The sequence below is a fragment of the Loxodonta africana genome, chromosome 8 (genome assembly GCF_030014295.1).
Source record: "Loxodonta africana isolate mLoxAfr1 chromosome 8, mLoxAfr1.hap2, whole genome shotgun sequence".
NCBI classification, from domain to species: Eukaryota; Metazoa; Chordata; class Mammalia; order Proboscidea; family Elephantidae; genus Loxodonta; species Loxodonta africana.
The window spans coordinates 106,663,081-106,677,105 of NC_087349.1; the positions used below are offsets into that span (position 1 = coordinate 106,663,081).

The following is a 14,025-nucleotide window of genomic DNA, read 5'->3' on the forward strand; positions in this document are numbered from 1 at the left end:
ATGGCATGCAGGGAGATTTGCAAGACTGTCATTCACATAACTGCTGACATCTGGCCTTATAAGAAGGGTGCTTTTTGGAGTCTTCAAAGAACAAATGTAATCACCTAAGTAAAAGGGGATGGGTGGCCACGCATTTATCTGAAATTCTGCACACGGACTTACATTTCTGGCAGTTTTCCTCTCCCGTACCCCAGCAGCTTCCATTGGGACAGCTTGGAGCACACTTCTGGCCTAAAATATAAAAGTAATAGTTAAGTTCATATCTCAGTAAAAGGGGACCAATGATGAGACACTGATGCTCCCATTCCCAACTGCCTCTGCAAACTAACAATCTATAAACAAAGACTGGTTTTCAAAGTTCTTACTCTCTGTTCGGCTGCTGAGTTGGCTGGTTGGTTGGGTAGGATGATTAAAAAGATGTCCGTGAGGGAAAAAAAATAATAATAACGAGATGTGTACTTTTATTTACATTTCAGCCGTAGAAACAGAGGCAGAAGGAAATTACGGACTTGTCACAGGCCACATAAACTAGGATTTAAATTTCACTTGGAGTTGGTGAATTTTCCAGGGTCTCCCAGTGTTTGGGCTGTCGGGTCTGGCTGGGTCTTTGGAATACAACCACTACATTCCTGCTATGTCCAGTCTTGGGTGACTGGGTGAACCAGTCATCCTGGGTGGTTGGAGTATGAAGGTAAATCTTAGCCCAAGGACAATCTTTGTAAATGAAAACTCCTGGACTCCAAACCAGAGACAGGCACAAAATGCCTTGCGAAGGGTCAAAGTATTGACTGTATATCATTCTGCTGATTCTGTAAAACCTCAGCTATTAATTTGCAAGCTGGAAATCTGTCTGAAAATAAACTGACCAATTAATTTTTGCAGTTTTTATAATTGATCAGTTACACAGTATAGTGTCAAAGGTTTGTTACGTCATTAGTCCAGTTTTATTTTTATCTGCACTGGGAACTCTGAAGGCCAATATGCTATATCTACATAGAATAGGCTGACCATCAAATCTGTTAAACAGAAGTCAGTCTTCCAGATAGCTTTTACTGTGAAGACACAACCTAAAGGAGTTAATCGTCATCCTGAAGTCTCCCGCAGTAAGGGAGAATTCAGCTTTCAAACAGAAGAGTTGATAATTTGCCAAATGATTGCTGAGCCAGGACACCCTCTAATCTGTCTGATAAATTCTGCAGTCACCACTAGGGGTGAAGGAAGTTACCGCAATGACTGGTGCTCCTTGGAGTCATGGGAGCCGGGAAATGGCTCCAGCAAGTGGATGGTGTGACTTTATATTGTGAAGAGGAGCATGGAGAGGGAGAGAGAGCAAGAGCTGGAGAGAGAGAGACAGAGACAGAGACAAAGACAGAGGAGAAAGAATGAGAGCGAGGAAAGAGCATAAGCAATACACACAAAAATGTTATAAGAGGTTGTCTCTGTAATGAAATTATGAGTTATTTTTACTTTTTATGCTACACATTTCCATTATTTTTCCTGTTTCTACTTTATGTATGTAATAGATTTATAAATGAAAAACATTTAAAATAATAATCCTTAACATCTTTCTGTAACAGGGGAAAACATCTGCCAACCAATCAATTCAAATTCTGCCTATAATTCTATTATTAACCCCCTAGGACAAAAAAGAAATTCAGACATATCATATAAAATATGGATAAAAGAAAAAAATCAAGGAAGAAAATACGAGTCATCCTGAGGTAATCAATATAGATATATAAATATACACATATATTAGAATTGGTATCATACTATATGTTCTATTATAACCATACCAAAACAAAAACAAAAACCTAATAAAATGCTATGACAAATTTTCTGTGGCTTTAAATATCCTTCTCCTTACGTGATTTTTAATGGTATGGCTGTACCATAGTCTCTTTAACAAAACTCTTGTTTTTAGACATATAATTTGTTTCTAATATTTTTATAAAAAAGGCTGCAATAAATATTCTTGTAAAAAATATTTTTCTACTTCCCTTATAATTCCAATTCGCCTGTTATTTCTTTCCCTAAAAAAAAATATTCCTAGAAGTGAAATTCATAGGTCAAGGGTGTGCCTGCTTTAAGGTCTTTGACTCATATTGCCAAAATGTATACGCCTACAAGTAGACCATGAGAATAGCTGTTTCTCCACACCCTTGCTGACCTAAGGGTCTAAATATCAAAAGGAACCCCAATCTTTGGCAAAGGCAAAAATCACGTCCCCTTATTTTGTCCTTCTTTTTATCATAAAAATACCATTTTACTTTATTTCTTGGTCATCTTACTGTGCCCGTGTGTGTGGTCTACTGATCTCCTTGGCTCATTTTTTTATTGGGAGGTTCATCTTTTTCTTAGGACTTCAAAGATGACTTTATACAGCTTTATAAGGAATGATATATTAACCCTTTCAATGGCAATTTCATACTATACAATATTTTCCTATTTGTCATTTACTTTTTTCACATAGATTTTTGACTTTGTTTTTCTCCAACTCGATATTATAAATATTTATCTTTGTTTATCCTTCTAGCACTTAAATATATTCAATATTTTATTAAATACATTCAATACGTTTTTGGAATTTAGACTGATATAGGGAATGAGTGATGAATTTAATTTTCTGTCAAGTAAACCCATGCATACTAACTTTATTTTTTATTGTGCTTTAAGTGAAAGTTTACAAATCAAGTCAGTCTCTCATACAAAAACTTAGACACACCTAGCTATGCACTCCTAGTTGCTGTCCTTCTGATGAAGCAGCACACTCCTCCTCTTCACCCTGTATTCCCTGTATCCATTCAGCCAACTCCTGTTCTCTGTCTTCTTATCTCGCCTCCAGACAGGAGCTGCCCACATAGTCTCAGGTGTCTACTTAAGCCAAGAAACTCACTTTTCACCAGTATCATTTTCTGTCTTATAGTCCAGTCTAATCCCTGTCTGAAGAGTTGACTTTGGGAATGGTTTCAGTCTTGGGCTAACAGAAAGTCCGGGAACCATGACCTCCAGGGTCCTCCTAGTCTCAGTCAGACCATTAAGTCCTGTCTTTTTATGAGAATTTGAGGTCTGCATCCACATCCTACTGTTTTCCTGCTCCAGGCAGTCATCCGTTGTAGCCGGGCACCATCTAGTTCTTCTGGTCTCAGGCTGATGTAGTCTCTGGTTTATGTGGCCCTTTCTGTCTCCTTGGCTCATAATTACCTTGTGTCTTTGGTGTTCTCCAGGTGGGTTGAGATCAATTGATGCATCTTAGATGGCCGCTTGCTAGCATTTAAGACCCCAGATGCCACTTACTAAAGTGGGATGCAGAATGTTTTAATACATTTTGTTTTGCCCATTGACCTAGATGTCCCCTGAAAGCATGGTCCCCAGACCCCTGCCCCTGCTACTCTGGCCTTGAAGTGTTTGGTTGTATTCGGGAAACTTCTTTGCTTTTGGTTTAGTCTAGTTGTGCTGACCTCTCCTGCATGCATACTAACTTTAAATCCCAAGTTATATCAATAATAAAGTAATGCTGGAGCACATTGTGTAACCTTTGTGAATCTTGGGTCCTGTGTCCTTAAAACATTTAAATGATCTCACAGGATTTTTTGACTAAATGAGACAAATTACTGTGGGGCCTATTGTGCTCTAGGCAAGGGAGTGGGATTTCTCTTTCCACAAGGTAGATGGTGGGGTTCTGAACTAGCCACTGCCAAGGAAGTCATGAGGAAAATACAGGTGTCAGGTGGACGGTGGTTTTCTACTTTCCAATATGACTAACCTAAAAAAAAATCCTTTATGTTTTATCACTTTGATTTTTCCACCAATCATTTAACCATTGGGAACGGCCTACTGAATAATGCATTCTTTCTGTATTTGTTCAAAATGTCACTTCTTTATGGACATTTGATTCAGTTAGGCTGATCTGCTTGTCTGTTCTTAAACCACTACAGCACTGCTTTCTATTTCATAGCTTGGTATATTTAAACCTTGTTTATTGCATGAACTTGTCCATCATTCTTCTCCAACCTTTTCTTGGAGGGTCTTTTTTCAGGTTATGGTGGTGCTGAGTGTAGAAGAGCCATTTTGGGCCACCTTATCTGATCATGTGTTTGGCTGGGAAACAAGCCTTGAGCCCAGTCACCAGTTACGTCAAGTAGAGTCCGATTCAAGACAACCGCAGGTGTATTCAAGCAGAATTGTGGTGCCCAGGGTTTTCAAAGGCTGAGTTTTCAGAAGTAGTTGCCAGGCCTTCCTTCCGAGGTGCCTCTGGGTGAATCAAACCTCCAACCCCTCAGTTAGCAGCTGAGCACGTCAACCATTTGTATCACTGGATGTGATTCATGCCAAATCCCTATTAGCCCCAAAACCTTTTCATGAGTGTCAATTTTTTAGTTATAAATGTGCACAACTTTACCTCTTCATTGTCCATCAGATAGTTGAGAAAGTTGACTTTCATCTCATGGATAATATAAAATATAAGTTTAAAATACAGCTTTCAGCTTCTTGCAGGGAGTAAATGGGTACCTGGTAGTTTCTTGCAAACACACTGGGTACCTAGCAGAATTAAATATTTATAGAACGAAGGGACTCTAGTTGGTGATTTTGAAAATCCATGTCACATCCATCCAAATTCTTTGAGACCAAAAAACAAATAGGCATCCACTGCAGAGTCGTAAAAACCAGAGCAGCAGGAGGGAGCGATTACTTTTTATTTTGAAGTATTGGAAGACCACTGAGACCCAGAGGCACTTGGTAAGTGCAAGCCGCACAGCACTTGCAATGGGACAATTGTTTCAACCTTAACCTAGGGCCTGGTCCCCTCCAGAGCTCCCCCTCGCATAAGCTGCCTTATGGATGGATGAAAGAGGCAGGGAGGAGGTTATAAACACTGAGGGATACAGGACAAGCTCCCTCCCAGTACTGTGTCCAGTTTTGCTGGAGGCTTGGAGTGACAGCGTCAACACCCATCCTCAGGAGTGCAGAGTTCAGCTCCAGGTTTCAGGAGGGCCTGGGGGCCACCTTGGGACTTGGCCTGAAATCATACCAAACCCTTTGCTGTTGCGTCGATTCCCACAGAGTAGAACTGCCCCAAAAGGTTTCGAAATCTGTAATTTTTATGGAAGCAGACTGCCCCATCTTTCTCCTATGGAATGGCTGGTGGGTTTGAACCACCAACCTTTTGGTTAGCAGCTGACCACTTTAACCACTGAGCCACCAGGGCTCCTTTTGGGACTTGGCAGCAAGTGAGAAAATCAGAAACGTCGGCCCAAGATCCACAAGGCAGGATGGGAAAAGCCCCCAGGGCAGGACTGACAGAAGACTCCTGTGTCTTGCCCTACCCCAGCAGGCTCTTCTCAAGGGGGACATGAGGGCTTCGTGGCCTAGAGGGGTGACAACTTGCCAGCAAAGGAGGCTAACTTTCACCACGAAAAACAGACTTTTACCTCTGTCTTAAACAAATACTCTTCTAGTTGGCAAATAATTTATTTACTGCTTACGAGACTAACACAGTCCTTGAGTGGTGCAGGTGGTTAATGTACTTGGCTGTTAACTGAAAGGCTGGAGGCTCACGTTTACCCACAGGCACCTTGGAAGAAAGGCCTGGATATCTACTTCAGAAAAAATGAGTGACTAAAAACCCTATGAAACACAGTTCTTCTCTGGCACACATGGGGTTCCCGTGAGTTGAAGTCAACTCAGCGACAACTTGGAAAGACTAAGGTGACTTAAAAAAGATGTTTCAGCACACCTTCTTTCACTCCTACCCCACACCCACCTTCTATAGTTCAAGCCTCCACAGGCACTGGAAGCAGAGGAAGGGTCTGTTGGAATACTCACAGCTGGCCTGACTGCTCTGCAAGTCCATTGACATATTGCTTATGAAATCACTGTCGACAATGTCTCGCCACTGGATGGTTTCTATGCTGCAGAGGACAGGGTTGTTGCTGAATCTCACGGCACCAGTCAGGATTTCTGCACGAGAAAGGAGCCACGGTCAGGACAGGAGGTGGCCATGGCCTCCCACCGCCTTTAAATGATTATGACACATGTATGCATGTCTTTATGTTTTACATTCTGCTAAAAAAGATGCCAGCGTGTAAGTGAGGGTCCCGACGATTAGTCCCATGAGAGTTTCAGTGTGGGACAGAGGAGAAAACACTGATGACCGTGCCACCATGGAGGAATTAGGATCTCCCCCTGTGTCGGGCCTTGAACAGTGATTCGAATTTAGGAATCTGGAGAGGAAAGGGAAGAATAGTTTAGGGAGGGGCCCGGCATCAACGATGGAGTGGACAGTTGTGGGTAGTCCCGGGGAGCAGACATGGCAGGAGGAATGACAATGTGAAGGGGTCGGAGTGGGGAGAGCAGAAGCGCTTTGGCTCCCAATTCTTGGGTGAGGTGGTGAGCCTTAACCCAGCATGGTCAGAGGTGTCTGTGGAGGATTTTCACTGGGGAAAAAGGGGTGAGCGTGATACTGAAAAAGAGAATCGGGTAAGTAGAGGCAAATAGATGGGGGGAACTAGGGAAGAGAGCATTGCCAGAGTCACGTGGTACTAGTCTCATGTGGCAAAGGGGAAAGAGAGGAAGTAAAAGACTTGACAGTTATCTCAAAGGAAGAAGTAATAGGACATAGACAGTCTGAGACGATAAAGAGTTCAAGCCTGGGCAATGGGAGAGTTGCCTCAATCACATGGTCAATTGAACATAAACACCTACTGGAGGACTGAGATGTGTAGAACACGGTCTCTCCGGCTGGCAGGTGTACACAGACAAATTAGACTTGTTGCCTTTTCTCTAAGAACTGCCGTACACGGGGGAAGACAGACATGCCACACAATGGAACAACCTTGTGCCCACAAAAGACCAGGACATGTGGTAAGGCTACAGGCTGGTTCTGCATGGGCTGGGTACTGTGCCAATTGATTTATGCACTTTATCTTTGTTACTCCTCACCAGAATCCAATCACTACCTTTCATTTTAATACAGAAATATCAACCTCAGATGCATTAGATAATGCCCAGCACTCCATGGGCATTTATATAGACATAAACTACAAAGTACACATGTGAACAGGGAAGAACTCTCCCTGGGAAGATCTGCTAGGCTGTTGGAAAGAAATGAGATTTCCCAGGCCGCTGACAGGCACATAGCTGAGAATAAAGAAGTGATGGCAATGCAGGAAGAGAGGCCCAGAGCAAAGGCACAGAGCATCGACAAAGGCAGAGAGAGAGACAGAGAGAGATAGAGAGACAGATAGAGAGAATCAGAGACGGACAGAGACAGAGAGGGATAGAGATGGGCTGTAAAGGCAGCAATGAGAACCAGGCAATTGAGTGAAAACTTTAGGGAACCAGAGACAAGCAGATGCAAGGCTGAGGAGAGATCAGACTGGGCTCGCAGACTAGGGATGTCAAGACAGTTAGGAGAACAGACAGAGGGCCAAAAAGAATTAAAGATGGAGCCTTAGGCAATGTCTACAGTTAGCTATGTGAGAAGGTAGAGGCGGAACAAAGGTGAACGGGATTCAGCTGCCACCTCCTACTTAGTTCAGGAGTCAAAGGGGTAGCCATTTTTATTTTCAACATTTCCTGACCTTACTATGTGGCAGGCACTGGGGTAGTTAATTACTAATAGAACTATCCAAAATCATCAGGATTTATAAAACTTCAGCCTTGGGTAGTAGCAAAATAGAAATAGTTTCTAAATGCTTTACCTACATGAAGTCACTCCATTTTCTCAACAGCCCAGGAGGCAAGTTGCCCTTATTATCCCCATTTTTGAAGATGTGGAAACTGAAACAAGAGGTTAAATAACACGCCCCAGGGCCATCTGGTAAGCCACGGAGCTGGGGCTGGAACCCAGACAGTTTGGCTCCAAAATCCATGCTCTTAACCACACGCTGCCTCTCATTATGATAGAGCTGTGAGGCAAGACAGGCAGAGAGGGGCAGATTGAATGTAAGTAATAGGCCTGCACACCAAATGCACGTATAACACAAATTAGTATTAGCATAAACCAGAAACGTGTGCGTGGGTGCCCCGAGCAGTTAAAGTGGTAAGTGAAGGTTCCAAAGGAAATTCTGCAGAATGGCAAAACCAAGGAGCCAAACCAGAGGGGAGTGCCTGGCTAGTTCCAGGCTCGTCTTTGGATACAGGGCCCAGATCTCGACTTCTGACTACAAATGCCCCTGCTATGTAACCTCCTTGAATCAGGTCTATGTGGCATAAGGGAAGGGTAAGGACTCTGGGGCAGAGATTTGGTGCCATCCTGGACTTCCTATTTCCTGGTTTGGGGTCTCGAAACTGTCACAAATATGGGTTGCTGTTTAATGTATGTCCCTTATACCTGAGGTCCAAGTAATAAAGTTGGCAGTTATTCACTCTCTATGCATGTAAACTTTCCATTCTACTTCAAGCCATCTGTCCATACTTTCTATTCCTGAGTCTTTTCCATTTCTTACTAACTCCCTGAATACTTTTCCATGTCCCTGGAAGAGCTGGGACCTGGCTTAAATTTTCCATTCCCATCCTATCATCTTTCATTATCTCAGTAACTTTAATCTGCTTGTATCTTGCATGATGCCAGCTCTCAAAGCATATAGATTTGAAGAATAAAAGTCTTCTCTGAGAAGAAATGCAAGACGTTCACAGGAAGAAGGGCATGGAAGACCATCAGAGCCGCTCTGCATTTACAATCTCCCTATGCCCCCGCCACGCACCCTGTAAGTTCCTCATGGGCAGCTCCTTTACTCCGGTTTTATTTGCACCATAGTTGGATAAGACGGCCAAGGCATAGGTGTTTTCATAGAGTAGATTTCCTCTGATAATCTGCAGGTTTTCCAAGGGAATCCTCTCCACTGTGTTGAGGGCAATGAGTACATAGCCGGCGACCTCCTGGATGGTCTAAGAGACAAAATGTGAACATGTTATTTTGAGAGACACAAGGATTAAAGTGGGTCCAAAGATGCCCAGGACACCTGACTGAAATGTAATGCACACAAGTGGCTAAAAATACAAAGTATGCAGATGACTGAAACTGGGGGAAGGCAGGTGACAGGGTTTACAATTATTCCGGCATTTTCGTCTTAAAGTCTGCCGGCATTCATAAACGGTAATGTGCATTATTTAGAAATGCAGAGACTGTCATTTTACTTGGTGTTCAATACACTCAGATCAAAGTGGAAATGTTTTAAGAATTATTTTGTTTCAGTCTTGCATGCTTTCTTATTTCAAAAAATCAAAACCCAGAAGAAGGCCAAGCAACTCCAATCAATGTTCAACTACCATTCACTTCGGAAGCCTTCAGAGCCAGCGCCATCTGGTTCACTTCAGTCTACTGTTAAATATTAAGAAATTTTGTAAACTGGTTGTTAAACTCCTGGTAGCTTGAAATCTGCCATGGTGGAAGTATTTACACCAAGGAAATTGGCAAATGCTACAAAGCAGGGTTCTTTTTTTTTCAAGAGCCAGTTTACCAGCATTTCACTACCTGAAGCAGTGGTTAAGGGATTAACATCAGTGTTTATGTTGATACTGGAATGACAGAGTAGTTTGCTTCTCTTTGATGCAGGTAGACCCCGTTCTTAAGTCTGTCCTTAAGTCGAATTTTTACATAAGTCAGAACAGTTAGGTAAAGTTCGTACCTAATGTCAGTTAGTCAAATATTTGTCTTAGTCTACAGTATATCTTTCTATGCATAAAAAGCATGAAAGAAAACACTTCCAGATATGCTAAAACATCTTGAACACAATAATATGGTAATAATAATAGTAATAATACTATTTTCACGTGCATCACAAGGTAGCACCCGTTAGTATGTACCTCTAATTTTTAATGTAATAGGCTTTACGGGGGTTGTTTTGTAACTACGGGTTGTACGTAAGTTGGACATTTGTAACCTGGGGACTGCCTATGTTCTTTTCCAGCCACACCTGCTCCTCACTTACAGACATGGCTAAGTTCCAAAGATCAGGCCATTATGCAAAAACCTGCGTTATGAGAAAATGGAGAATTTTTTGACCATCCATTTGTCTGATTTTTTTTTATTTAGAAAATATGATCATAGAAACAATAATACCTAAGATTCACTGATGTGCTCATCACTGTGATGAGTCCACTTATAGATTATTCCTCTGCAGAGAAGGAGGCCTGGGGGAGGAAAAGCTAGATAAAGCCTGGCTGTGTGACTGCAGGGCCCATGGCTTAACCACTTCACCTCCTCCTATGCTGGGTCAGGGCTTCCCTCACAGAGCGGCTCAAGGGGTCCACTCCCAGCCCTGCAAGTCCTGTGTTCACCATCCAGGAGTCTGCTCTGCCCTCTGGGCCTCTGCCTGGCTGCACCCGATTCCATCAAGGTGATGGCTTTGGGCGCAATTCAGCTCACTTTGGGATGTTACTAAAACCGTATGCATTTCTTCCAAACACCATCTCTGATGCCTCTTTCCTCCCTTCTGAGCCCACAGCAATTTTGAGTTGCAGGGCCTCAGGCCATATAGGAGCTGGAAACACAGGAACAGACACCTGCTGGCTTGGCCCTGCCTGTGCATTTGCCCAGAGACCATGGCAGGACGTGGCACCGCTGCCGGCTGGAGGGAGTGGAGGGCACAGGCAGCGTGGCCCAGCTTCCTGGAGGCTGCCCAGAGACCCTCCTCAAGGGAGGGGATGCTCCACAACCGTTGCCCCCTTGCCCACTGCCTGCTTCATGTGCAAAACAGTTGGGATAATAGATTTTTTACTATTGTGTAAATGCAAAATATTGGATAACAAGATAGTTGGTAAGTGAGGAGCAGGTGTATACTTGGAACTACCTCATAAAGTGGCCTTCTCATAAAACTCCTCTCATAAAACCAAAACCAAACCTGCTGTCGTCGAGTCCACTCCAACTCACAGTGACCCTAGAGGACAGAGTACAACAGCCCCACAGCGTTTCCGAGGAGCAGCTGGTGGATTTGAACTACTGACCATCTGGTTAGCAGCCGAGCTCCTAACCACTATGCCACTGGGGTTCCATGTAGTTCCCTAGAAACTGTAACTGCTATAGCTAAAGATATACACTTAAAATTGAATTCTACCAAGGACTCTATCTACTCGTATTTACTCCTATGATAGTCGGGTAGGAACATCACATTCAGTGAACTAACCTTTAAGAAGGACAGGTCATAATTCCTTTGCACGTAGGTAATTTCCAAATTCCCAAGGACCACTTCACAGTTATTGAACATCCTCTGGAGGCTCAGAAAGTGATCTTCAAAAGTGCCCAACTGAGTAAGCTTGTTGCTCGTGCCCTGGCAAACTGGAACAAAGGAAAAAAGATACCACGTGAAGTGCTGAGTAAAATAGCAGAAGGAAAATAAAGCAATATTCGTACACTTCAAGTAACTTGGTGAGCTTTCATGACATGATATTAATTTTGATCAAAGGACACTTCGAGGCAAATAATGTTTATGGTGCCATTCATAATAAGGAATAGCTCATCCCTACAATGCATGGAATTACATTATATCAAAACACACATACACACAAAAGGTTAAAAATTCAAGGAGAAATCAATGAAAAGTCTGTGAAAGTCTTTCAGACAGGATGTCTATAGGAGTGCCAGGAGTCCAAAAAAAAAAAAAAAAAAATCACAGGGCATTTTAATCATATAATTACAAGGTTCAATTAAGAGCTAGGAAATGAAATTTTTCCTTTACAAAAATATAGCATGTCACATCACGTGTTCAAAGAACATTCACCAACAACATATACTAGGTGATATTTTCTGACCACAATGGTGTAAAACCTAAAATCAATGACAAAGTGTAAATTGTTGTTGTTGTCAGGTGCCGCTGAGTCGATTCCAACTCAGAGAGACCCTACGTATAACAGAATGAAATACCGCCTGGTCCTGCGCCATCCTCACAATCACTGTTATGCTTAAGCCCACTGTTGCAGCCACTGTGTCAATCCTTCTCGTTGAGGGTCCTCCTCTTTTTCACTGACCTTCCACTTTACCAAGCATGATGTCCTTCTCCAGGGACTGATCCCTCCTGATAATATATTCAAAGTATGTGAGACATAGCCTCACCATCTTTGCTTCTAAGGAGCACTCTGCTCATACTTCTTCCAAGGCAGATTTGTTCATTCTTTTGGCAGGCTATGGTATATTCGATATTCTTCTCCAACACCACAATTCAAAGGTGTCAATTCTTTTTCCGTCTTCCTTATTCAACATCCAGCTTTCAGATGCATGTGAGGCGACTGAGAACACTATGGCTTGGGTCAGGCACACCTCAGTCTTCAAGGTGACATCTTTGAATTTCAACACTTTAAAGAGGTCTTTTGCAGCAGATTTGCCCAACGCAATGCGTCTTTTGATTTCTTGACTGCTGTTTCCATGAATGTTGATTGTGGATCCAAGTAAAATGAAATCCTTGACAACTTCAATCTTTTCTCCATTTGTCATCATGTGGCTCATTGGTCCAGTTGTGATGATTTTTGTTTTCTTTATGGTGAGGGGTAATCCATACTGAAGGCTGTGGTCTTTAATTTTCATCAGTAAGCGCTTCAAATCCTCTTCACTTTCAACAAGCAAGGTTGTGTTGTCTGCATAAGGCAGGTTGTTAAAGTGTAAATTAAAAACCCCAAAAGCCTGGATATTAAAAATATTCCTCTAAACAACAAATGCATCAAAGAAAAAAAAAAAGGTTAATTATAAAATATTCAGAAAACAACAAAAATGAAAACGTAAGACATAAAAACATGCACAGCCAGTGAGAAACCAACATGTTCTTTGGTCTTGGCCACACACACTCCGTGTTAGTCCACCCAGCACAGGCGTAGGTGCCTTGCTTTGTATCACCTGCTAGGACCCAATCTTGGTGCTCTTAACTCCCTAATGTTTTAAGGTATCAAACTTAATCCAAGAAAACATTTTAAATCAGGGGACAAAGTTAGACTACAGACATGCCCTGGTGTAGTCTGTATTTAAATTAAAGGGGAGGGTTACATGAAGATCATATTTACAAGCCTGGCTCTTTGAAAGACATGTTTAGGCAAGCATAAGAAAACAAAGAGGTTTGGGGCTTTTGAAGCAGGGAGCTTGTTAAAGAACTCTACTTTGAACCAAATGATCCTAAGAGTGAAGAAACAGGGCCTCTGGCTTTGGACATGTGGTTCAGACCTGGCCAAGCTCTTCCCTTGTCTGTAAGGCACTCCTGCAATCCCAGAAACCAGGCGGTGGAGCATAAAAACAAAGCTGAAGTCAATAAGCAGGTACTTTCCTCAGGAACTCTTTCTAAGCATGCATTTCTATTTTATAGGCTCCTTTATTCTCTCCCCATGGGAATTATTCTAAAGAGCATCATCCGACAGTCTGTTCTGGCACGACTGTGCCGCAGAAATGAGGCACATGTTCACACACTGCGTAACGGACCTGAAACAGTCACACAAACAGTAAACATGAAGCAATCTCCACATCCTCTTTAGTGCTCTGGGGATTTCCCTCTTTTTCCCTTTTATGTGCTCATTCGAATAATTTGGTGGTAGAAAGACCTCTCACATTGGAAGATGAAAGTCAAAAAAGATGGGAGTCCCTAGTTACTTATGCCAGGAGCAGAAGGATTCCATAATTCTTCCAACCATAACTCTGGATTGACCCAGAAGTCTGTGGCCAGCTTTTACCGAGGAGAATGGGCTGCTTTGATGGTGACCTCACACTGGAACAGTTGAATGCAGTTGGCTGCCGCACACGGGATTTCCCAATTCTAAGGTCCTTAAAGATGCCACCACCAATATAGGTATTTGGTTTTGACAATGACGTGTGACTTTCCACTGGCACAACTCGGAACAAAATCTGCTTTCTGAGCTGCCAGCCCTGCGGTTTTGAGATCTGCTCTCGCCCTAACTTCCAGCTTAACTGACCGACTGTGGTCTGAGTAGCCAAAAGTATTGGTCACGCCAGTTGAGCAAGCCAGGTGACCAGCATGGACTCAAACTTAGGGTTGGAGCAGGTTTTGTAAGAGTTTCTTCCAATACACAAAGGGATGAAAACAAAGG

At 42.7% G+C, this 14,025-nt stretch overlaps 1 protein-coding gene across 2 annotated transcripts in view; it reads right to left on the reverse strand.

Moving 5' to 3' along the window:
* Nucleotides 1-14,025, reverse strand: part of EGFR (epidermal growth factor receptor) — a 223,239-nt gene that overhangs the window by 63,947 nt on the left and 145,267 nt on the right. For both annotated transcript variants that reach the window (XM_010587150.3, XM_010587149.3), the window contains exons 2-5: nt 11,130-11,281; nt 8,709-8,892; nt 5,827-5,961; nt 163-231 (exon numbers count right to left, since the gene is read on the reverse strand). In XM_010587150.3, the coding sequence (XP_010585452.1) occupies nt 163-231; nt 5,827-5,961; nt 8,709-8,892; nt 11,130-11,281 (540 nt within the window). The remainder of the gene's footprint in view (nt 1-162; nt 232-5,826; nt 5,962-8,708; nt 8,893-11,129; nt 11,282-14,025) is intronic.